This window comes from Eumetopias jubatus, unplaced genomic scaffold (genome assembly GCF_037043125.1).
Source record: "Eumetopias jubatus isolate StellerSeaLion01/CBP00866 unplaced genomic scaffold, mEumJub1_p1.0 scaffold_11, whole genome shotgun sequence".
In the NCBI taxonomy this organism is placed as follows: Eukaryota; Metazoa; Chordata; class Mammalia; order Carnivora; family Otariidae; genus Eumetopias; species Eumetopias jubatus.
The window spans coordinates 71,946,161-71,972,677 of NW_028274817.1; the positions used below are offsets into that span (position 1 = coordinate 71,946,161).

The 26,517-nt window shown below is 38.3% G+C and overlaps 1 protein-coding gene across 2 annotated transcripts; it reads right to left on the minus strand.

Moving 5' to 3' along the window:
- Positions 1–1,345: 1,345 nt before the first annotated feature.
- YIPF6 (Yip1 domain family member 6) lies at positions 1,346–26,517 on the minus strand. 2 transcript variants are annotated; one of them, XM_028126597.1, is made up of 7 exons: positions 26,438–26,517; positions 15,877–16,005; positions 14,487–14,565; positions 11,070–11,112; positions 8,462–8,587; positions 7,668–7,825; positions 1,346–5,892 (listed from the first exon to the last, which is right to left on the minus strand). In XM_028126597.1, the coding sequence occupies exons 1-7, from the start codon at positions 26,492–26,494 to the stop codon at positions 5,774–5,776; spliced, it is 711 nt and encodes a 236-aa protein (XP_027982398.1). In that variant the 5' UTR covers positions 26,495–26,517; the 3' UTR covers positions 1,346–5,773. The 2 variants fall into 2 exon arrangements, with proteins under 2 accessions (XP_027982398.1, XP_087884889.1); XM_088028763.1 differs by having other exon boundaries at positions 26,404–26,493.

The following is a 26,517-nucleotide window of genomic DNA, read 5'->3' on the forward strand; positions in this document are numbered from 1 at the left end:
TAAGCCACTTTACTCTGCCTCTCTGGGGAGGCCTTCGGCTCCTTTCTTTCTTTCTTTTTTTTTTTCAAGTATGATTAACATACAGTGTTACATTCATTTCAGGTATACAATATGATTTAGCAATTCTATGCATTTCATCAGGATAAATGTACTCAATTTCCTTCATCTGTCTTACCTATCCCCCTTTCCCCCTCCCCTCTGGCACCACCAGCTTGTTCTCTGTCTTTAGGAGTCTCTGTCTTTAGGAGTCTGATTTTTTCTTTGTTTATTCATTTGCTTCATTTCTTAAATGCCACATATGAGTGAAATCATATGGTATTTGTCTTACTCTGACTTATTTCACTTAACATTATACCCTCTAGGTCCATCCATGTTGCAAATGGCAAGATCTCATTCTTTTTTATGGCTGAGTAGTATGAAGTATTTTATATATATATATGAAGATTATATAGTGTGTGTGTGTGTGTGTGTATATATATATATATCTCCATTCATCTATCGATCGACACCTGGGTTGTTTCCATATCTTTATTGCAATAAACATAGAAGTGCATATATCTTTTTGAATTGGTGTTTCTGTTTTCTTTGGGTAAATACCCAGTAGTGGAATTACTGGATCATATGGTAATTTTATTTTTAATTTTATATTTAATTTTCTGAGGAATCACCATATTGCTTTTCACAGTGGCTGCACCAACAATTTGCACTCCCACCAACAGTGCAAAAAAGATTCCTTTTTCTCCACATCATCAGCAACATTATTTCCTGTTTTTGAATTTAGGCATTCTGACAGGTGTAAAGTGTATCTCATCATGGTGTGTACAGATGGTGCGGAACTTTGTTTCTCCAAGTAGATCGTAAACTGAAGGCAGAAATTAGTACAGTCCCCAGCAGATGGGTGAAAACCCCGTTTCCCACCATATTATTAAGCTACCTGATTGATGTGGCTTAGGTTAAGTAGGTAGATATGATTTTAGTTTGGCAAGGAACTAATATGGAAGACTATGGAGTCATAAAACCTGAGTTTGAACCCTGGTTGCACCACTCACTGTGACTCTGGGCAATTTATTTAACCTCCCCAAATTTCCAGGTTCCAAAACTTTGAAATAAGGATAATACCAAAACTTTAAAAGGCTGCTGTGATTAGAGGAGATACTGTTATAAAGTAGTTAACATAACACCTGGTATATATTACTTGCTCAGTAAATGTGATTTCCCTTTTTGCTTGCTGCCTGTGCAATCCTACACAGCATTCAGTATTGTCTGATCACAATATATTACATCTGAAAACAGTATGCAGCAAATGTCTGTGTCTTTCAGCTCAAGAATAGGCACGTACAAAATCTCCTTTTCCAGTGTTTTTATTTGCACATTTAACATTCACAAATCATTTTACAGATTTATTCTTTCCACAGGTTCATTATTTACAGGAAAGATCAGGATTAAAATGGAGTATTGAAGAGAACCAAGAAATTACCAGCAGTGATAGCATAGAGTACAAAGGCTCTGAAATAAACAGAACAGAGTGGACAACAGCAGCGTGTGGCCACTTCCTACCAGGCGGAACCACTGACTTCATTGCCTTAAGGCAAAGCCTTTACTCTGTTATTTCTCCCACCTAGTTTAACCCAAATAAAAAAGGATTTTACTCTCACGCTACTGCTCTCTGAGGTCTTAGAAATATAATTGGTATTATAAATGACTAGATGCATCCCCTGACTATAAACACCTGAATAAACAGGTTAAATTTTGATGCATTAACCATCCCTCTGGGAGAATAAAAATGAAAAGAGGCAGAAGTCACTTGACTCTTAAGACTTTGGGAAAAAGGAGAGGAGAGAGAAAGAGAGAGTGTGTGTGTATGTGTGTTGGGTGGGGGGAAAGGAGAGAAAAGGGGCTCAAGTTTGGGGAGGGCAGCAAACCTAACTCTTTCCGATGTACAGCTGCTCTTGTGTTTTCCGCAGATGCTAATATAGTGTTCTATTATTCAGGGGGAAAAAAAAAGGATGAGAGTTATGTATCTCCAGTCAGTTGTAGGGTGTAATGGCTAATGACAAGGAGCATACCCTGGGAAAGGGGTACATTCATTTCATGTATATAACAATGCAATTCAAAACTGTCTTACTATGCTCCCATCTACAGTGTTTTCCTATTTTAAATCAATTTACTGTGTGACCTTGGGCAATTTACTTAACCCTTCTGTGACTCAATTTTCTACTTGTAAAATGAGAATTATAGCACTTTATGTTAAGGAGTAGAGGAGATACATAAAAAGCACTTAAGAATAGTGCCTGGCCAAACCAACAGAGACAGAAAGCAGATTGGTGGTTGCCAGAGGCTGGGGAGAAGGGGAAAAGGAAGTGATGCTACTGGATATGGGATTTTATTGTGATGTGATGAAAATGTTTTAAAATGAACTAGTGGTGATAATTACACAATTATGTGAATATACTGAAAAATTACTTAATTGTACATCACTTTAAAAGGGTGAATTTTATGGTAAAAGTATATCTCAATAAAGCTGTTATAAAAATTCTTAAAAAAATAGAATATTGCCCGGCACAATGTAAGTGCCCAATAAATGTTAAGCCATTATTAGTAGTAATATTATTGTCATTATTATTACTTGGCCATCCTATGGCCTGAGTAAATTCCTAGAAATTCTTTATTTTCAGTAAAAGCCCACAGAATCTAGAAAAGTATTTCTAATTTACATACATGAATTAACATTCACACATTTATTTCTGTCCAAATTGTCTCAGAAGTTAACAGTCTAATTAAGAATAACAATTTCAGTATTTTACTCTGGAATAAAACAGCTCATGCAATGGATGTCTGATCGTATCATTATAGCATTTAAATAAATTTCAATGACTTGATGTCACTGCAATGACCGAAGATTTTCATTTTCATCTTCAGGAATAAACAGGAAGTCCAGGTACAGTAAGTAGTTAGATTATAAGAAGTATACAATTAAATCTTCAAATACAGGCTTGCTAGCCTTCTAATCACATCTAGCGGATACTTCATAAAAAGACAAATATAGTAAACAATAAAATGCAGACTGGTCCTATGCCCTATGACAAGCCCACCTTGCCCAACAACAGGAAAAAACCCATCACAATAAAAAGATCCTATTCAACTCATGTAATAAGACTCCTAAGAGGCAAAAGACTTGACAGTTAATGGTTGACATTTAAGACTACACTGCACATTCAAACATGTTTGCATCAGTTGAGTTTTTATAATCTGAACAGCAATTACATCCAGTCTTCACCTTTCCTATTGCTAAAGAATGTGACAACGGAGGCTCAATCTCAGAAGTAGGAGCAGCAAATGACAAGCCATGACAGTGATGTACCACATTTGGTAATGATGCTCACACACTTGAGTTTCATCTAAAGCATGAAACTTCCCAATTCCTGGAACAGGGTTTCCTTTGTTAAAATCCCCGTTAAAATCCCCTTCTCTTCTAGTCTTTGTTTCTAAAATTAGCCATATGCCTTTGCAGCAAACCAGGGAAAGCTGCGTTGAGGGTTACAACTTCCAGATAATCAGGTCTTCTGCCACAGAGAGCAATGCACTTTTTTTTTTGCATATATTAAGAAAATAATCATTTATACCATAAAACTGACCATTCATTTCCAGAAAGATAATCTCCATTTTACCCATCTTCATTTAAATCAAATGAAACCATTCCTTAAGTCACCCGAGAGCAACAGATTAACACACAGAACAAGCTGCCTTAATACCCAATGTGATAACCCCCTCTCCCCGCCCTCTACCCACACAACCCCCACCCCTGTTGTAGCCTTAAAAATTTCTGACCAAAATATTTAGCCTGAGTACAATTCAGTAGGCAATTCCCTTTTGAGAAACATGATCATTTCTTTAATTTTTACATTATAACCATTGGGACGGATTATGAAATAACTTTCTAAGAGAGATGTTTTTAGTAAAGGTTAGGAAATTTCAGACAATGGAAATAGATGATAACTTAAGGACCAATTTCAAAATCAAAACCAGTTTCAAAATATTGTCTTTACCAATTCAAGATTGAAAAATTGGCTTTGTGCTCACCAGGTTTATTTTAATTAGAAGGGAAACTGAAATGAATATAAATATATAAACAAAACCTCTGGACAAGGCTGGGACAGAAGGGACCAACTCTGTAATGCTCACTAATTTAATATCACTCCAAGAACTCATTTATCCTAGTAGTGCTCTTGGTTAATCTGGGAATGGAGAAAATACGTTTTTAAAATTATATATCTATGTGTAGTCTTTAGATACAAAATGAATAAATATTTAGATTCCATGATAAAGAAAAACCGTGGAATAAATTCCTATCTTTGTAAGTAACTGTATATACAATGAATGTTTTCTGCCTGACTCCTAATCTTTTGTCTATTAAGAGTTCTTCAATGTGCAATTTATAGAAGGCAGTAGCTCATATTACCTTAAAGGAGCGCTGTTTAGCTTAGAATCAGCCTTTCCAGACACTCTGCTCCCTGAAAAGCCTTCACACTTGTGTGTATAAATAGCTGAGAATACAAGTAGGTGCACATGTGCAAAAAAAGTACTCGTCTAAAGAAGAGCTAAGTAGCTTTACAAATAAAGTCTAAAACCAAGAAAACAAATTGCTATTCCCCGACCCAAAAAGCACATCTAATGAAAAAACTGCTAAGCCCACTATGAAGAGGTGGCAGCTGTAAACCCACGTCATCCAACGTCATGCTCTAAGCATCTAGTTGTTCTGTGAACCAGCCATCAGAACACTAAATCCCTCCATGTGCATACGGTTAAATGCAGGCTTCTGATTTAGCTTTACTCTCTAGTTAGAAGCCAGACTACACAGAATAATGAAGAATTCCTTAGAGCTATGCTGTATCCAAACTGCCTCATTCTACCCTGAAGAAGAAACAAGTGCCCAAATGATAATATGCATTAAGGACCAACCAATCTAAATTTCGGAAGTCTTCCACCCAGATAAGTTCAAGCACTGGTCCACTGAGAGCTTTAATGAAAGGAAAATTACATATTGACTGCTAACAGCTTACATATTCAGAGCTAGGGAGTAAGATTAAAAACTAGAGTGTCAATGAGGTGCTGTTAATAAGCATGGCGGAAAAGGGACTATACAGAACGACTAAAGAAGCTGATTCTTTAGATGTCCTTTGCTTTTTTAAAAAGCAACGAGTGCAGAATTTTCTCCAGTCAAAATCTGAATACTGGTTAATGCATGTTTTCTCCTCCCCAATTATGAACCCCGTTCCCAACGTCTGTCATTGCCTTTTTAAGCCTAAGAAAGAAATAAAACAACATGGATAGACTACCCATTCCTATTTATGAAAAGAGAGGCATATTCTAATAGTCATAAGGCAATGTGTTTAAGAGCTGCACCTGAACTGGTATTCTCAAAACTGAAAATATAGTTGCTAATTCCACTCAACTTGCAGGATGTATCCATGTGCTTCCCAAATCGTTGGTTGTCACTCAAATGGACCACAGTGATCCTATCATGCCTTGAGGCAGCACTATACTGCACATACTACGTATTTTGAAGAAATAACATCAAGAGGCAAAGGACAGCCTTTCAAACATCGGTTCCTTACATAAGCAGTGATGGTGCTTTATGGCTCCCTTTTAAATCTCCTCACATACCAAATACCTCCAAAATTAGACAAAAGAGGGCCAGAGGCAAAGCTCCATGGTGAATTGCATCTTTCAGATGAGCTTTCAATTCACTGGTTTTTAGTTTCCATTTCCTGATTTACTGAGGAGTGAATGTGAGAATCATCCAACTGATGACAAAATAGAACAAGAAAACGGGATAAATGGCCAGGGCTTTGCGGTTTGGAGGCTGGCTATCGGCCAGAAAAGCTGTAGAGGCTAAACGAAACAAACAAAACAAAATGGAATCTTTAGTATAATAAGATTGTCACAACCACTAACATTTACTACACTTTAATGTGCTTGGCATAGTCTGGAACACAAAATTATACAAAAAGCTCAGTTATATTTGTGATCTTCAGAGAAAAAGGCATTCTGCAGCATAGTTTTCCAGACAGTTGAGAGCTACTTGTTTCCAATACTAAACTTTGAAAGTTTTCGACCATTTCACATGAAAATCTTTCTAAAAGGAGCTTCCTACCCTTTTCTGAGAAGTTACTGACCTGTGCCGAATACACTGAGAAAGATGTATAAGGCGAGTTGCTCCTATGGCAAATGGCCTCATACTGCTGTGCTTTTTGAGTAATTGTGTTATTGGCTCTTTTAGATGCCATTCTTCTTGTCCACCCAGGAAATGAGACTCATCCTTTTACTCATCAGTGATCACCCTTCACGGGCAATCTTTCCTGAACAACCATCTTGTATTCTGCCATCCCAGGCGGAACTGCCCACTTACCGCCTCTGTGTCCCTACCATACCCTGCACAGACTTCCATCTCCCGCCTGGGACGCCTATTGCCCTTAAGTGTTTCCCTGTCTGGCTGTTCCACTAAGTTCTGAACTCTGAGGATAGAGACCATGCCTAGCAAAATGCCTGACACATAGTTTGTGCTCAAGAAATATCTGCTGAATTAAAAAATGGAATGCCTCTCTCTCTCTTCTAAAATTCTACTTTCTGAACTGCCATAAGCCTGGACACTGGATATTTAGAACTACAAGTATGGTAAATTATCAGACTCTAAGTGAGGGAATGAGGGGGTTCTCCCATGGGTAAAGCACTTGAGCTTAACACACAGTCTTCATAATATCAATTGTGGCATTCTCAGACCTTATTTTTGGGTTACTTCTTGGATTTTAACCATGTTTCAGAGCAAAGATATGTTAATGCACTTAAAAATATTAGGCAGTCTGTCTATCCCATGAAGTAAGAAGCCAGTGAACAGTTCTAGTTGAAGGTAGAATTTTAAGAGAATTTTAGGAATGCAGCAACAACGAGCCCATAGCATGCACTGCCACCGCTATAGGCTCTTCCTAATCTTTGGCAGAATTTTCTACTGAAGCAGAAAAGTACTGTAGATGATATACCTAACAACCTATACTGGGAGGTAGTATAATACAGTTCTAAACAGGTGTGTCATCTGCTTGGATTTGAAACTTAATTCCGTATTCACTAGTTTTGTGTCCTAGGGCAAGTTGCTTAACCTCACTGGCTCTGTTCCTCATCTGTAAAAATGGGACTAATAATACTAGTTTTTATTTATTAGAGTTGTGAGGGTTAAGTGAGATAATGCATATAAAACACTCACAACGGTGCTTGCCTAGAATAAGCAATCTGTAAATGCTGGCTACTATTCTCATCATGATTAATTTGTCAGGAAAAAGCCCAAGTCATTTCTCAAGTCACCTATGCCTCATCCTATATGCTAGGATCTGAGCTAGGTCTAATGTAATCTCCTTTCCCAACCCTATCCATTATTTAAGAATAAAAAAGAAAGGATATGACTGTCCACATCTCAGAAGTCCAGATATCCAACTCAGATAAGATGGACAGCATCCCTATCATTGCCTACTTAGAGAAGAGGGTTCTATGGATGATACTGGCAAGAATCCTACCACTCACATATGACTCAGGAGTTACACTGCACTTCATCCAGTCTTCATCTCTAACTCATGTTTTTGTTTGCTTTGCTATTGTAGAGATAAGTACATTCTTACCTACTATAGACCAGGCAAACATGACGATCACCACAAAGAGCCGGACCATGAAGTTTATAGGTCCTGGCTCAGCCAAAAGCACCAACCGGCAAACCAGCATTGCCACTGTCAAGGGAAGTATACAGTAACCCAGCACACAGAGGCTCTGAAAAAAAGATCTAAAAAATAACATACATCTGTAAAGATCATAAATATAGTTGATCTGTATCATGATACAGTTTATTACACAGATTTCTATATATCATGGATTGTTACCTTCCTTCAAATACATAATACCTATACCCTAACGTTGATTTTATGAGGAGAGCCTTCTGTATTAAGCATATGCTTTAATTTTTCTCTCCCCATACTCTTCCTCCTTTCCTCTCAAACTCCTGAGAGTCAACCACCTAGGGTACCAGATGATCTACTCTAATTCCTAGAGACTTCCTTCTCCCACCGAACCTCTAAGACAGTTGTTCTTAATCTTTTCTAGTTGAAAGACCTATTTGAGAATTTGTTGAAAGCTACAGACCATCTTTTATGCAAAATGGACATAATCTTCTAACACAAAAAAAGTCTCCATATGATTTCAGGAGCTGGAGAAAGCATCTGAAGCTTATCATAGGACCCTAGATAATTTAAGGTAAGTTAAACTAGGTTATCCCTGTTCAGTGGGTTTAAGAGAACTTTCTCTTTAGCCCTCATTTATTTTCATTTTTTCTTTTAAAAAAAATACCTAACTAGCCAGACTTCATTAAAAATCTAAGATATGCTACCTGGCAAGGGAAAAAGTATATTTTAGTAATACTCACATGTTTCCTCCAAGAAGTTTTGAGTTGAGGGTGATAGTAACTGCACCAAACCAGACAATGACAAACACTTCTGCAAACTGGGGCCCTCCATCCTTTTCACTATCTATAGAGCTTCTTTGAAGCATTCTGTGACAAGGAAATGGCATGAGAATTGCTTCATCTTTTATTTAGAGCAATAAAGTTAAGGCAAACTTTGAAACAGGAAGCTGTCCTAAACCTTACCTGAAGATCTGTAATATATAGGTTGTACGAAAGTAAAATGCCAGAAATATTTGGCAAGGCTCCCTTACTTCCAATTCCAAATGCCTCAGGACTACAAGGGTCACCTCACTTGGCCTTGTTGGGATGTGTAAATGGATTATTGAAGACCTTTTTGGTTAAGCAGAGGTTATAAATTGAAGGGTCAAATGTGACTCACAGACATGAGGTTGTCAGTCCATACAAGACTTAAAATGGGTTTAAATTCAAGTGACGGTTTTTAAAATTGGGAGGTTTCACCTAAAAATATGTATTTCTGGATTTTCCTGAAAAACCTGAAGACTTTCTAACAGTGGGCTTACGTTCCTACATGGCAACAACTGAGAGCAGTTGACTGACATAGAAGCAGGTCCCTTCACAAGGGGCTTCAGGTCACCAAATCAGGCACACATTTAGGTTACTTCTCTAGCCCCTAGACACATTTGCATTTGTAATCCTTTGGTTAAGGCTTTAGTTCTGACATTTATTATTTTTTTAAGATTTTATTTGAGAGAGAGAGAGCAGAGCAAGAGAGAAAGTATGAGCGGGGGGCGGGAGGGGGAGCATAGGGAGAGGAAGAAACAGGCTCCCCACTGAGCAGGGAGCACGACATAGGGCTGGATCCCAGGACCCCAGGATCATGAACTGAGCCCAAGGCAGACACTTAACTGACTGAGCCACCCAGGTGCCCCTAGTTCTGACATTTCAAAATGGAAACAGTCTATAAACCTATTTAGGTGATTCTTTTGAATCAAAACACAGATTATTACTAAAAGACTTTGCTTTAAAATGGAGTAGCTGAACAGTCACTGAAATATTTTTTCTTTGTCTAAGAATTTTACAGACATAAACTGTTTTGAATTGTGGACTAGAACACTTGGACTGAGTGTCATTTTTTTCCCCAGAAAAATAGTAACACGAAGCTCCCAATCTCTTTTTATTACATAGTATAGAGGAATCACATAGTAAGTCTCGCCCTGCTATGCTGTTTGCCGGGACAGGCTTCTGTATTCTACAGTTGTAAGTACTCCATTCTGCGTCCAGACAATCCAATGCAAGGAATGCTGGCACTCATCACTTGTTGTCTAGAATCTCTACTGCTTCAGCATGTATGATGGGAGAACATTAACAGGCCTCGAAGGCAGGAGATCCAGAGAGTGATCCTAGTTCTGTCACTAGGTGTATAAACTAGAATAAATCACTTGATGTCTTGGGACTCCAGTTGTCCTCTCTGCAAATAAATTGGATTAAACTACATAATCTCTAATGTTAACCTTTTTAAAACTAAAAAAATATATGCTCAGTGATTCTACTATAAACCTGTCTGTCAAGGCACTGGAGTATTGCCCTTGATGTGGTTATTAAAGGCATAAGAAATAGCACTCTATGTTATTACCTAAGTTACATTAAAAATGGGTAGAAAAATCATTAGAAATTTGCTGAATTTAGAATCATAAAAGGTCAAGCCTGGAAGGGATCCTTAGCCATCTCCTTTTATAGATATGGAAGAGGAGACCCAGAGGGGTTAGTTGGGAAGAGATGTATAATAATCACAGAGGAAGAAAATGGGCAATCAAGGAAATCTGAGGTTGAATCCCAGGTCTACCACTGATTGTAGTGATCTCGGTTCAGTCCCCAATCTCTTTGAACCTAAGCTTGTTTGTCAAAAAAGAAAGAAAATAATATTCTTGCTATGAGGATAAAATAGAGAGAAGGTATTTAAAAGTTTTCTGTAAACCGGGAAAAATCATTATACACATTTTAGGGTTCCAGGTAGCCCCAAATCGCTTTGCAGACAGCACAGTCAGGATGAGAACCCAGAACCGAATCCTAATGCAGTATTTTTTTCCATGCTACCAATGGTTATATTCCCCTTTCCAATGGAACTTCGCTCTTCTGTCTTCTCCAAGTACAATGTGTATGGAAAGCCTACCACTTTGAAACATGATCTTGCTTTGAACTCTATCAGTTCTACTCTAATTTATTCTCATTCTCATCTGTATTATTATTAAGATTTAAAAAGACCTATGTTTGCAAATAAACAGTGCTTAAACCTATAGATATTTAATTCACTTAGTTTAATGATGGGGAGGTGCATGAGAGTAAACAAATGTCAGTTCAACAGAAATGCCTAAAACAGGCTAAGAAGTTATTGGTAAACAGAGAGGAGCGCAATTTTCATGTCTTTAATTCCATCACTCTTTGAATTGATCTGGAAACCTGCTTCACTTTTTAGATTTAAATCATAAGGAGTACAATATGTCATAGAAGTCCCAAATTAAATATTCAAAATTCCCCTCAATTTTGAAACTCCACACAAAAAAAGTACAGTCTATCTCAAATGACAAAGGAAGGAAATGTAAGTACTTACAATGCAAGTGTCACACAAAGGATCAAAGGGCCCCATAGATCCCCTATGAGGCAAGAAAAAACAGACTATTAAGAAACAACTACGTAGTATTTTCTAACTTTATTCCAATTATCTACCTCTCCCACTCTTGGAATGCAGACATCAAGGCTCCTTCTGTCGGCCCAAGCCTTCCCACTTCTCCTACCCCTCTACCTGCCCTCCCTGCTCCCCAATTCTGAATGCCCTTCTTCATATATCCTTTAAATTTTGTTGACTTCTTAGACCACAAATCACCTCTCTCCCACCTACTAAGCCACATTCCAGCATGCTATAAAGACCAAGGGGCAGGGAGTCAAAAGACTTAGGTGCCCCACCCTCAGAAAGACTAGAGCCAAGTCACTCCACAAAACTGAGACTACATTAGACAAAGCAAGTATAATCAGGCTCACCTCAAGAATATGAGAAATGAAGCTTAGAAGGAAGTGATTTCCCCAAGTTTATATAAATAGTTAGGTGTGGAGGGGGGACCAGACCCCCTGGTCTTCTGAGTCCTACTCCAGAGCTCTTTCCACTCTGCCACACTGCTTCCCTTCTATAATCCATTACACTGAACTAGTATGGAATTGCTGTTCTTATAGGTGAAAAAACAGGCCAATATTGGTAATTTCATTAGGTCAAACCTTAGCAAATAACATGAAAGCTTTTGGAAAAGTATAAAAGGCTCTGCCAACATCAGGTCTAAGCACAGCGGTTCTCAATTAATAGCTGTTAGGTAAATTAATCAGCCAACAGTTCAGTAACATACAGCCTACAGCAAAATTACCTTCCTCCACTAATATGAAAAAAGATACATACACCATTTCTAACTTTAACCTCTTACGTACATAACTTTAAAGAAGTATGCATATGTACATACTTATATTGTTTTTTTTCACATTATATATGTAATTTTGACACCACTGAGGAAAGTTTGGAAAAGGTATAAAGAAAAATTATAATCCTACCACTCTGATAAAATATTGTTTTTCTTGTTAAATTTTTGAACTTATCAACTAAAAAAGTGAATTCAAGTACAACTGACATTAATATACTGGCTTTTAAAAAAATACACTTAAGTTTTTTTAATTCATAAAAAATCTGTAATAGTATTTTAAAACTATTTTCTTATTTTAGCAGAATATATATATATTTAGAATATATTCTATTTTTAGTAGAATATATTCTATTTAGTAGAATATATATATACCTTAATAGAATATATATATATCTATAGATATATATATATATCACAAAATTTACCATTTTAGTCACTTTTAAGTGTACAGGCTTTGGGTACATTCATTGTTGTACAACTTTTTTTTTTCATTGTTGTACAACCTTTGTATCATCCATCTCCAGAACTTTTTCATCTTCCCAAACTAAAACTCCAACCCGTGAAATAATAACTCCCATTCCCCACTTAGCCTCCAGCAATCATCATTTTACTTTCTATCAATTCAACTACTCTAGGAACCAAATATAAGTGAAAAAAACGTATGTCCTTTTGTGACTGGCCTATTTTACTTAGCACAATGTCTTCACGGCTAATCCATGTTGTAGCCTGGATCAGAATTTCACTCCTTTTTAAAACTGAGTCATAGTCTATTAGTATACGGTATATGTCACGGTGTATATACCACAATTTGTCTATCCATCCGTCTACCTTCTGGCTATTGTGAATAAGGCTGCTATAGACATGGGTGCACAAATATCTGCTTGAGTTCCTGCTTTCAATTTTTGGGTATATACCTAGAAGTAGAATTGCTGGATCATATAGTAATTCTATGCTTAATTTTCTGAGGAACCACCATGCTATTTTGCACAAAAACTGCACCATTTTACATTCCCACTAGCAATGCGCAAGGGTTCCAATTTCTCCACATCCTCACCAATATTTGTGATTTCTGTTTCTTTGATAACGGCCATCCTATTGGGTGTGAAGTGATATCACATTGTGGTTTTTTTTTAATTTATTTTTAAGTTGTGAATTTTTTCCTTGCCACTTTACCAAGGGCTATGCTAACAGGGCAGGGCAGAAGTGCAAATTTGGGCCATGACTGACTTACCCTTTGTGCCAGCCTATGTGTCTATCCCCACAAGGTCTGGGAATGGACCTTAACACAAGACATAGCTAATCATCATCACTAATCGGCAAGATAACACACTGGTTCTGCACTGTCACTGAAGCAAACTTGCTTTGGACTGAGCCACAGCAGCAGTTGAAAGGGTATCCTCACATCTGGGATAGCAGTGGTAGAATGGAAAGGGCAATGAACTTGAAAACTGGGTGCTAGTCCTGCCTGTGTCATCTTGACCAGACACTCAGCTTCTCTGAGACTCATTCTCCTCATCTGTAAAACAGGAGCAATAATTCGTACTTCACAAGGTTGTTGTAAGGATTAAAAAAGAGGTATGTGTAGGGGAAGGGCAAGGCACTAGAGTAACAGCTAACATTTATGGGCTGCCTACGAAATGTCAGATGCTGTGCGAGGTGGTTGATATGCATTATCTCTAAGCCTCACCAGCAGATACACGGTATTATCTCCACTTTAACAGAGGAAGAAACTTGAGCCTCAGAAAAGTTAACTGTCTTATCCAAGATCACATAGGTAGTGATGGAACCACTATTCAAACCCAGATCTGTCCATGCTCTTTCCACTATATACCAGCAGTAGCAAATCATGTCAGCTCCAACCCACAGTGTACTATGTTAAAAAAGATTCTGACACTGCATCCATGTGCCACATACTTGACATCCCTACATTACAGCTGAAATGCTGCCAAAATAGAAGGTACACTCATGTACAACATCATTGTTACTACTCTCAAACAACTGATTCAATTTTTCTGATAAAGGGTACTATGAATGCAAAAATAAAAGGTCTAACAATTTTAATAATAAATTCTAAATAAGAGCATAATTTATTGCAAACACTGTTTTGATAGAACTCGTGGACAAAAAAAAGCAGTCAGCAGACTAAGTAATAGTTCTGCAAATAGAAATGTCAATAAGGGTATTAATTTGTTAATCCTTAATGGGTATTAGCTGTTATTCTAATTTAATATTCAAACATTTTGCCTTTCCCTTGGAGACTGTCAGTTCTGTGGTTGAATAAAGTCCCTATGTGTTTGCAGCTTCCAGAAATATTTTTTTCAGTGGCAGGTGAAGATATACAGTCTATATTTATTAATGAAGACAATATATTAAGCAAATTCTTCCAATCTCTGAAATTCCATTCTAAATGTTTAAATTCTTCAGAATGTTCATTTGCATGTTCATTTATGTATTTTTTCATTCTGCAAAATGTCAGTTTTCTTATCACAGAAATTTAGCCACAAAAAAGTATTTATGATAAGGTATGCTGAAAAATAGCAAATCCTCAAGAAACTCATACTTACAATCTCTCAAAAGAGTATTACTTTTCCTTGGGTACAAAACATGCATGAATTTTTTCCCAACAGCTTTTAGATCACGCATCTGAAAGACAGAAACAACTTATTGTAGTGTCATGACTAAGGTTACCAAGTAGTCCCCTCACTTAATTTGCTCAAATTTCTTTTATTTTAACCTCCTGGGTTCATTGAATTTGGGAGCTACAATTCCAGTTTAACTCCTTCACTATACAAACAGAAAGGTAGTGTGTTTCTTATTAACTTTTTTCTTTTTTTAATTTATTTAAATTCACTTAACTAACATATAATGTATAATTGGTTTCAGAGGTAGAGGTCAGTGATTCATCAGTCTTATATACTACCCAGTGTTCTATTAACTTTTTTATTAACTCCTTAAGCCAACATTTAACTCTTTACCACATCCACCAGCTCTGTTTTGATTTTTAAAGCTCTGTAAAAGAGAAATATAGCTGTCCCAATATATTACTTAAAGAAACTAAAATAATATAACTATTAAAAATCTACTCTGCAACACATGGCATCTGACTTTCAGTTCATAACTGATGAAGTCCTAAGGGCCAATTAGCCTGCTCCCCGGCTACCGCATTATATACAATATAAAACAAATTAATCTCCAACATTCCCAATTTAACTGGTAAATGAATCCTAAAAGCTAGATTTTTAAAAATCAAGACAGTTGAGGGGCACCTGGGTGGCTCAGGTCACGATCTCACAGTCCTGGGATTGAGCCCCCTGTTGGGCTTCCTGCTCAGCAGGGAGTCTGCTTCTCCTTCTCACTCTCCCCCTGCCCCCACCCCATTCATTTTCCCTCTCTCTCTCAAATAAATAAAAAAAACCTTTAAAAAAAATCATGACATTTGAGGTAATACAAATATAACCTGCCAAAATATAGTTGAGATAATTCTGTCCTGCCTTTTTTACCTAGAAATTTCTTCATGTCATTTAACAGTTCTTTGTAAATACATTTTGAACGGTTGTTTAGTATTCCATTACATAGATGTAACATAATTTACTTAACTGATATCCCCTCTGTTGTTCAATTTCCCCTTATTATAAGGAATGCTGTAATAAACATCTTTGTATATTAATATTCTTCTGTATTTTGAAAAATATTTTTTAAAAAAATTCCATATACTGTATGTGGAGCAGAATTATCAGCTTAAAAATATTCAAACATTATAAGATTCTTAATACTCATTATGGTGAAACTGCTCTCCAAAAAGGCTGTACCGAATTATTCTCTAGGGGAAAATCTTAAACTTCAATCAATAAGATATACTGAAAATCAGTGAGCCAAATAAAAATTATTACAAAGTACTATAGTTATTTAGTCCCATGATACTGAATAGAAGTTCTCTCAGCTAGTCTCACTTACAATGGTATTCTGAACAGATTCATTTAATGTGGAGCTGTCAAATTCCCGAATGTGAGATCTCATAGGAATGGTGATTTCTCCTTCCACGGGGATGTCTTGTGAGATCGATATATCGGAAAGGCCTGCAAACTGAGAATAGTTGGGGAAAAAAAGTAAAGTCTATAATCAACTGCATTCCTCAAAGACAACATTTCCTAGTGAGTAAGGACTACTTCTTTTTGTAGGGATTTACACAATTTTTCAAGTAACGTATTAGTTTACCAGACATTAAACAATACGGTCAACTAAAATTCTCAAATGCTTATTTCTTTTAACTTAAAGAAGGAGATGGCATATGATGGGAAAAATTACGAAGTAAATGGCATAGACACTTTCTTGCCCTCAAATATTTGCTTTCTTTCAAGCATGAAACCTTCACATGGCACAAGCTAACAAGACTGCAAAGCTATTTGAAAGCAACCTTTCGGCAACCACATCTTCACAGAGCCACAATTCTGTAGCTCTTCTGCTCCTTGGTAGGCTCCGGTGGCCTCTGCTGGCTAGAAAGGAGCATTAGGTGAAGCCTAACGGGAAACTGGGAAGAACAGGGAAATAGCAAAATAAATCTTGATTTCTACTCTTTTTACCAGGTTACCTAGCAAACCAGATCAAATAACATTTCCAAAGTGAATTATGAGATTGCAAGCTTATAAACTCTTATGTCCATCTGCCAAATTTTATTATTCTAACTAAAACTCTGAAATCTTCAAGTTCCTAAGAAAACAAAAGCAATCCCTTCTCACATGGATTTTGGCCCAACAGGCACAATATTTAGAGGGTAGCAGTTGTAGGTAAACCAAGTACAAGACAGTATACTGAAATTTTAGGAAGAATAACGTTGCTCAAAGAACTTATGAAAAATAAATTCTCAAACACACTTTTAATAAGAAATGCAAATTAAAGCTACTTGTAATAAAAATTTTTCCCTGTTAAGACTGGCAAAAATCCAACAGTTTGACAACATACTCTGCAGGTGAAGCATTCACACACATCTGGTACTACAGTCTACTGAAGATAAATCTGGCAATATCTAGCAAATTTATATATGGATCGTCCACTGACTAAGCAATGCCACTTTTAGGAGTCTAAAGACAAAGTGGCAAAAACACAAAAGGACATATAAACAAAACTACTTATTATAACACTACTTGTAAAAGCAAAATCCTGAGAATAATCCATATGCCCATCAACAGAGGACTACTTGAATAAAGTATGGGATATGCACATAACAGAGTTCTATGCAGCTGTAAAAGGAATGGGAGTATCTCCAAAGAACTATTTATGGAGTGTTAAATAAAAAAGCAACGTGGAGAAAAGTTTGTATAATATGCTACCATTTATCTAAGAAAGGAGGGAATACAAATACACACTCTCACACCTGAACGTTATCTTTTAAATGTAAGAAACGTGTAAGAGATAAATCATGCAGTGTGATGTAAGTCATATGTAAGAAGTAAGTCATATGATTTTTTTTTAAAGAGGCTTCCTATTAAGGAAAGTGGGGAATAAGGTAGAGAAGACAGGGAGAGAAGTTAGGCTTCTTCAAATACAAGTTGTTCTATATATATGACTTGAGAGCTTGAAATCATATAAATAGTTGCAATAATTATGAAACAAAATTAAAACTTAAAAGAAGTCCTTAAGACTGAAAGAAAAATGAAACAAATGAACCTACTGTACGTTGAATTAAATGCACAACCACACAGCAACTATTTCAAGTGACTTTAATACACCGTAATTTGACTTGTGATTAGAATGTAGAAAGCTGGAAAGAATACCCCTCCCACTAGAACAATGAGAAAAAGTTAGATAAACTACAAAATCATAACTTTCCTTGAACCCATCAGAGAGTGGAGGTTGTAGAGCAACCAAGCAGCCTGATTAAAATCTAAGAAAAGAGAGGTACTTCCAGGAAAACATGGGACATGAGCACTACTTTGCACATTGTATCATAACACAGAGAATGACACTAGGCATCACACAGATGCTTAAGAATTCTGCTAAAATTTAGAATGAATTGCTAAAGGCCAAGCATGGACTAGTACAAGAGTACAGAGCCCCTGGAAGCATCAGACACAAGGGGAGTTCACACCCACTTGCAGAGTCTTCTCCACCGACTTCCACTGGGTCTGGGTTTTGGGGGAGGGAGGAGCTGCCAATTCCGAGAAAAGCAAAGAGCCCTGCTCAGACTCTTCTCCCCTACAGAACAACAGCCTTAGAGCTACTGGGAGAACTCTGTTGTCTCCAGGGCACAGGCGAAGACCCACTGTGGCTGGGGAAAGGGAAAAGACAAATCTCTCTACTCCTGGGGGAGGGATAGGAAAACATCCTGAGGCCAGACCACGACAGTCTCCTTCAGCTGGAGAGAGAAACAGAATCAGTGAAAGTCCCACTCAGGAGACACAAGGATACACGGTTTACTTAAGGCTGAGGCTGGACCAACACAGCAAAGAATCCCCCCTCCCAGCCCCATCCCCTAGAGTAGCAAGTATGGAGTCAAAACCAACAGCAGTCTACTGCTAGGGGAGGGCCTAAAGGTTGGAGAGAGAACCACTATCTTATGCAAGGGCAAAGGGAAAATGCAGAGAGCTGAGAATAGAACAGGAACGGTAGGAAAAACACAGGGATGATCTAGCACTCACCCCAAGCACAATGTAACAGAAGAGGAATTTGAAGTTGGTGACACACTGAAGGTTCCCATAGCAAGGATGAAACTCAAGCACAGTTCAACTCCTGACCAGACTGATTTAATCCCCACAGGAAAACCTTGGCAGAAAAGATGTGCCACTTCCAGGCAGTCTCTACTGTTCTATACATGATGGCCAGCATTCAATAAAAAAAATTACTCCCCCCACAATGAAGAAACAACCCACTATGATGAGACATAGCAATCAACAAAACCAGAGACTCTGAGATGCCCCAGATGTTAGAATTACCAGAGGAAAATTAATAGGACTATGATTAATATGTTAAAGGCTCTAGTAGAAAAGGCATGTGCACAAACGATGGTGAATTTCTGCAAAGAGATGGAAACTGTAAAAGTCAAATGGTAATCCCAGAAATAAATGAACACAGTAACAGATGAAGAATGCCTTTGACAGCTTTATCTGTAGATTCAACACAGCCAAAGAAAGAAATCAGTGATAGGTCAGTCAAAATTATCCAGACTAAAACAAAAAGAGAAAATTTTAAGGAGAAAAAAATATATCAAATCATTGTTGTACACCTTAAACTTAAACAATGTTATTATGTCAATTATATCTCAATAAAAGTTGAAAAAACAAACAAAACCCAAAACAGAATAAGCATCCAAGAGCTGTGGGTCAATATTAAATGGTCTTTTATATATATATATATATATATATATATATAATTGGAATCCCAGAAGAGTGAGAAAATGTGTCTGAAGAAATATTTGGAAAAATAATGGCTGAATATTTTCCAAAAATAATGACACACATCAAATGACAGATCCAAGCCCAGAGAACCTCACTCAAGATAAATACCTAAAGACAAAACAAAACCAAAAATCCACAAACCTGGACACAATCAAACTACTGAAAACCAAAAATAAAGAAAATCCTGAAGGCCGCCAGAGAAAGACACTGCATTCAGCGGGACAAAGATAAATAACAGACATTTCACCCACAACTATCCAAGCTAGAAGAAAATGGAAATACCTTTAGAATGCTGCAAAAAACTGTCAACCCAGAATTCTAAACCCAGGAAAAACAGCTATCAAAAATGAAGGCAAAATACTTTTTTCAGACAAGCAAAAGCTGAGACACACACTACAAGAAATGTTAAAGAAAGATCTTCAAGAATGTGATATCAGAACGAAACTTGGACTTACACAGGAAAAGAAGATCTCCAGAAGTGGTTAAAATGAAGATAATTATAAAAAATATTTTTTCTTGTTTTAAATTATTCTAAAAGATGATTGCCTAGAGCAAGGGTCACAAAATTTTTTCTTTAAAGGGTGCCAAAAGTAAGTGTTTCAGGCTCTGAGAGCCATGTAGATTCTGTTGCAACTACTGAACTCTGCTGCTGTAGCATGAAAGCAGTCCAAGACAAGACATAAACAATTAATAAAACCTTATTTATAAAAATAGGTAGTGGGCCAGATTTTAAATCATAAAAATATGACATTTAGGAGATAACTGGAAATTTGAACACTGACAAGATATTTGATATTAGGGAATTACTAATGAAAGACCATTAAAGATTGAAGGGAATTAAGGAAAAACAACAACTCAAGGCAATGTGAGATCCTGGATAAGATCTTGAAACATTAGTAGAAATGTGGTCTAATTCAAGTAAGATCTGTGATTTAGTTAATAGTATTGTGTCAATGTTAATTTGCTGATTCTGATCATTGTACTATAGTTATGTACAATGTTAACATTAGAGGAAACTGGGTAAGGGCTATATAGGAACTCTCTGTTGCAACTTTTCTGTAGGTATAAAATTAGTTAAAAATAAACAGGTTAAAACTCATACTCCAAAGAAAAAGGAACCTTTGTGCATCTCTGGGGGGAATGCAAGCTGGTGCAAGCCACTGTGGAAAACAGTATGGAGGTGCCTCAGAAAATTAAAAAGAGAATTACCATAGGATTCAGTAATTCCACTACTGGGTATTTACCCAAAGAAAACAAAAACACTAATTTGAAAAGATATATGCACCCCTATGTTTATTGCAGAATTATTTACAATAGCCTAGATATGAAAGCAGACCAAGTGTCCTTTGATAGATGAATGGATAAAGATGTGGTATAGATGCACAATGGAATATTATTCAGCTATAAAAAAGATTGAGATCTTGCCATTTGCAGCAACATGGATGGATCTGGAGGGTAAGTAATGCTAAGTAAAATAAGTCAGAGAAAGGCAAGTACCATATGATTTCACTCATAAGTGGAGTTTAGGAAACAAAAACAAATGAGCAAAGAAAAAAAGAGACCAAAAAACCAGACTCTTAAACATAGAGAACAAATCTGTGGTTGCAAGATGGGAGGCTGATTGGGGGGATGGGTGAACAAGATAAAGGGGATTAAGAGTACACTTATTGTGATGAGCAGCACTGAGATGTGTATAGAATTGTTGAATCATTATATTGTACACCTGAAACTAGTATAACACTGTATGTTATACATACTTGAACTTAAAAAATAAACAAAAAAAAAGATTAAACAAAAAAATAAAATCGTATTCCAGAAAAAAAATGTGGGGAGATGAAATAAGAATAGCAGAATTTTGATAGGTACCTGGGTTCATTATACCACTCTTTATTTTATTTATATACTTAAAAGCTTCTGTAATAGAATTTTTAAATACACCATTTCCTTGTTTCTGCCATTCCCTCGAACTACTCTCCTTCCCCTCCTCGTCCCTGATCAAACTGCTCTGCAATTTGCCTACTCCCTTAATCCTTTGTAACTTGGCACTTTGCCTTCCCACAACTTTACTTTCCCCACGACTCTGTAACAGTGACCTCATAACCAAGAAGTACAAGGATCCCTTCACCCTCTGAATATTCTTCAGCACTTAATATGTCAATCACCCCTTTTGAAGCTGTATTCTCTCACTACTATGACACTGACCTTTCAAGCTCCAGGATTGCTGTTTTGAGTTTTCATGCTGCCTGCAACTGCTAGGGAAGGCAAAGCAGTACAGAAGGAATGAGCTTCAAAGCCAAACTGGGCTCTGCCCTCACTTGGAGACAACACCTCATGCTCAACACAACATGCTCAACATACGATATTTAGAGTGTATTGGTTAAGAGTGCTGCTGGAAGCCACCCAGCTCTAACATTTACTACCTACGTGACACTGAGCAGGTTCCTTAACCTCTCCATACCTCAGTTCCTCATCTATAAAACTGAGAGAATAGTATCATCATCACAGGGTTGTTGTGAGGAAGAAATGCATTACTATGTGTAAAGCACTTAGTAAGAGGCTCACAGCAGGGGCTAGATACATGTTAGCTCTAGTTCAAGATTCCCAGGGGGTCAATTCCAGTTCTGTCCCTTGTATAAAATGGGGAATTTGGCTGGCCTTTGTCTCCTGTTCCTGCAAGGTAGCCTGTAAACCCTTGGAATTTCCTAAATGATAGTGTTATTTTTGTTATTCATGGTAGGCCCTAACAGTTTAGCTAACAGGTGAGTCATGGTAGGCCCTTAGACAGTTTATGCTAATGAGATGACTCAGCATGGGGGCAAACCATTCCAGACAGACAAAACACAATATTAGAGGGCTGAAGCTTTGACTCCTGTGACATAAACCTGGCCTCTGGGGAGGGGAGGAGTCAATGATCTATCCAGTCAATCATGCCTACATAAAGAAACACTAATAAAGACTCTAGATACATGAGTGCACTTCACTGGTTGGCAATATTCTGCCTGTTGTCACAGATTGATGTATCAGGGGGTTAACAGGGTCCTGACTCCACAGGGAGAAGACAAGGAAGCTTTGTGTTAGGGGGACCCTCCCAGATCTCACCCTATGCATCTACCCCTTTTGCTGGTTTGAAGTGTATCCTTTTGCTATAATAAAACTGTAATTTTAAGTATGGTGCTCTCCTGAATTCTATGAACCATTCTAGTGAAGTATGGAGCTTGAGGGGATCATGGGAACCCCTGAATTTGCAGCCAGTAGGTCAGAAGTAAGGGTGGTCCTGGGAACATCCAAACCTGTGGCTGGTGTCTGAAGTAAGGGCAGTCTTGTGGAAGACTGTGCCCTTAACCTGTGAAGTTTGGCCTAACTCCAGCTAATTGGTTTTGGAAGTCACTGCAGTCACTAAAGTGTCATGTGATTCCTATCCTATCCCCCATCCCAACATTTCCTTAGTACCTCTTCTCAGGAGAATCAGTGATACGGTTCAGAGAGCTGAGCCAGGATCTGTGGACTTCAAGCCCCACCTATGACAAACAGGACTTCTAGGCCCTCAGCTAGTCAGGTCTAGTGGACCTTGCTCTCTGACTAGCCTCTCAGCGGGGATGAAAGGTGCCTTGGACCCAATGTCTCTTCCCTTCTCCCTCTGCAGGCAGGCTCAGGCACATATATGCACACATGTGCACAGAAACCCATGTGTACACTCTGCTGCCTAGCTTGGGCCAAGGAGGGGAGCAGGTAGAGGCAGGGCCAAAAAGATACAGTAGAAGCAGGGACTGCAGACTTAAGAAAGCAGCTGGGACCAGATGGGTTATACTACTGACCAAAATCCTGGAGCAAAGAGTCAACAAGTTGGGGGGGTAGGCATCAAGCAGAAACCAGCTCAGTCCAAGAGGCTTGGCTCCAAGAAGTGGGGAGGGGTGACTAGTGGTGTGGTCTCCAGCCAGCCCCTTTACCTGAGGCCTTCCAGACCTCAGGCTAAAGCCATTATTATAACTTTTTCCTGCTCCCTAAACAGACAAACAATAGATAAGCATTACCAAAGACTGTCTTCTCAACTCTATGCAAATGACTCCTAATTAAACCTAGTCCTGACTTCTGAGCCCTGAAGTCCAGGTTTTAGACAAACTGCCTGCTGGATATCTATTGGATGGCCTGCCAATATCTCAAACTAAACATGTCCAAAAGTGAATTAATCAACTTTTATGGTCCTCATCCTCCTCTTACGTATTTCTGTTCAGGGCATCAGTATCTTGCTTTTCAAAATGTGGTACTGGGAGCAGCAGCGGCAGCAGAATCACCTGGGAGCTTGTCAGAAATGCAGACTCGCAGGTGTCCTCTCAGACCTACCAAATCAGAATCTGCCATTTAACAAGATCCCCTAGATGACTGCTATGCACATTACAGTTCGAAAAACTCTGATCCAAGACACAGTCTCCCTAGCACTCCAAACCCTCAAGGAGCCTGCCTGTGTCCAGTCTTCACGGCTCCCATCACTGCTATAGTCCAGGTAGCAATCACTTGTTCCTAGAACTACTGGTTTCGCTAGTCTAGCTTCCAAACATTCCTCATGGTAACTCTCCCTCAATTATGTTGTCAAATTCATAATTTTAAACCCTTCCCTCCTCAAAAATTTCCATTGGCTCCTCATTGCCTATTAAAGCTTAGTAGTCAACAAGAAGAAATATTGTATGATCATTATTATTATTGTATGATCATTATGTGCCAGGCACTCTACCAAGTGCTTCACGTGTCTTAACTCATTTAATCCACTAACAACCTTATGAGCTAATTATTACTGTATCTTCATTCTACAGATGGGGAAACGGAGGCATGGAGAGGTTAGATGACAGAGCTGGGAATCAAACCTAGGCAATTTGACCCCAGTGCACAAATTCCTAACCACTGTTTCATACTGCTCCCTAATTCAGTGGCCTTATTTTTTTAAGGCTTACCTCCTAAGACTTCCCTGTAATTTAGCCAAAGTGATCTACCTGTTGTTCTATAAATACATTAACATTTCCCAACTTCTGAGAGGTTGTGCAGTCTTAATGGAAATAATCCGGGCTTCGAAAGCGGACCTAGTTTAGGGGCGCCTGGGTGGCTCAGATGGTTAAGCATCTGCCTTCGGCTCAGGTCATGATCCCAGGGTCCTGGCATCGAGTCCCACATCGGGCTCCCTGCTCAGCGGGGAGCCTGCTTCTCCCTCTGCTTCTCTCTCTCTCTCTTTTCTCTCTGTCTCTCATGAATAAATAAATAAAAATCTTAAAAAAAAAAAAAAAAAGCGGACCTAGTTTCAAATTTTAGGCCTGGCCACTAACTGGTTCTAAGACCCTAGGGAAATGATCAAACCTCTCTGAGTCTCCTCTCCTCATCTGCAAGTAAAACACAATTTAAAAACCACCTAACTGAAATGGTTGCTGTGAAGTTTAGAAAATATGCAGAGGATGTCTAGTACAATCTTGGCACATAGCAAGTGCTCAATCATTGATAGCTCTTATGCTCACCTGAAATTTCAAATCTTACCCACCCTTTGACGCCCTCTCAAATATAACTTCTACTGTGTAGCTTGCTTTGTCACCCCAAATGGACATGATAGCATCTTCCTTTAATTTTTGTTAATATTTTACGTGTAACTCTCTCTGATTTACTACCTTATTTTAACATTGTACTTGTGTCGTATTAGACTGTAAGCACCATAAGGGCAAGCCCTAAAACATTTAGGGCAATGCCCTAAAACAGCTAGCATAATGCATTGCACATTGTGGGAGTTCAATAAACATTACTGAGTAGAGGCGGATTGGACATTGAGTAATGAATGACCAGAACCACTAAAATTAATTGGGGAAAACTTCATTTAAAAAAAGAGGTGGAACAGGAACTAAAAACAGCTAAGCATCTGTAACTATGTCGCACGAGGCACTGTGTGTATAATAATAGCTCATTAGTACTCTCATTAATTCTGTGATGAGTTACTATCCCATTTTCCAAATGAGGACACTGGGGTTGAGAGTGACTTCCTCAAGGTCACAATTGTTCCATGAGAACTTGAACCCACTCACTCTCTTTCACTGCTGTATCCCCAGTGCCTAAAGGAGTGCCAGGAACACAGTAGATATAACACACAATAAATATTTGTTGAATGAATGAAGAAATGAAAAAATAGTGCTAGTAAGCAGAACCAGGACTAGAAGCAATTTCACCTGACTCCCAGTTCAGTCCTCTGCTGTGAATTTGCCAATCTAAAACAGAGGAAAGGGATGTACCATTTATTAAACTGCTATAAAACTGAACACCGTTTGGGAAGAGGGATCCTAGGGCAGAATGCTGAATAATTACACTCCTCAGTTCATGACACTGTGTTTGACACTTTACATAAATTATATCATTTCATCTTCCTAAAAACTCTTTGAGGCAGGTATTTTTATATCCATTTTACGGATGAAGAAACACTCTCCGTGAAATGATTTGCCCAAACTCTCATAAGAGGCAGAGCGGGTGATTCCAGCCCAGGTAAGTTTAACTCCAAAACTTGTGTTCTTAAATACTTGTCCAGGCTTTGGGCTTGTACTTGCAATGGAAATCGTACCCCCTGTAGCGACAGGAGCAAGACAGCATCATGAACAGCAGGGCATCATGAAGAGCATTGCAAGGAACTGCAACAGGGAGGGCAGGGATTAAATCAAGACTACTGAGGTCACTGAACAAATCAATAATCAAGTTATAACGTCCTTTGGGAAGCAATCTCATTAATCCAAGAATGCTGCTACTCCAACAAGAACTAGTGACAGAACTTGATAACATTAAGGACAGCAGGGGCAAAGATACTTAAGAAATCACCTAAAGCTCAGCATTTAACACAATGTACGGGAGGAGGACAAGCCCTGAGAGTATGGGACAGGAAAATGAATAGGAGTTTCACAAGAAGGCGTGGAAGGAACGAGGAGGACAGGGGGAAAGCGGTTAGCCCAAAGAGCAGGTGCAGTGTTGAGACTGGTTCTGGCATCGGGTATAGGAAGGGCCTACCGGGAGGAAGGAGTTCCGGCCTTCTCCGGCCAGAAGCCCGTCACCCGACTTCCTTAAGGGCACTCTGCCTCACCCTCAGTCCCTTTTGCCGCAGAACCCAAGCTCACCAGGGGCCTGGGCGATGTTGTCCCCGGGTCTCCTGAAGACTCGGCCGCTTTCGCCATCTTGGCCCTCCTTCTCCCCGGTC

Coding starts and splice junctions, on each gene's coding strand:
- YIPF6 (XM_028126597.1), bottom strand. CDS start 26,494: ATGGCGAAAGCGGCCGAGTCTTCAGGAGACCCGGGGACAACATCGCCC. Junction 14,566..15,876: donor AATCTGTTCAGAATACCATT/GTAAGTGAGACT, acceptor TCTGTCTTTCAG/ATGCGTGATCTAAAAGCTGT. Junction 5,893..7,667: donor GTTTGCCTGGTCTATAGTAG/GTAAGAATGTAC, acceptor TGTTTCGTTTAG/CCTCTACAGCTTTTCTGGCC.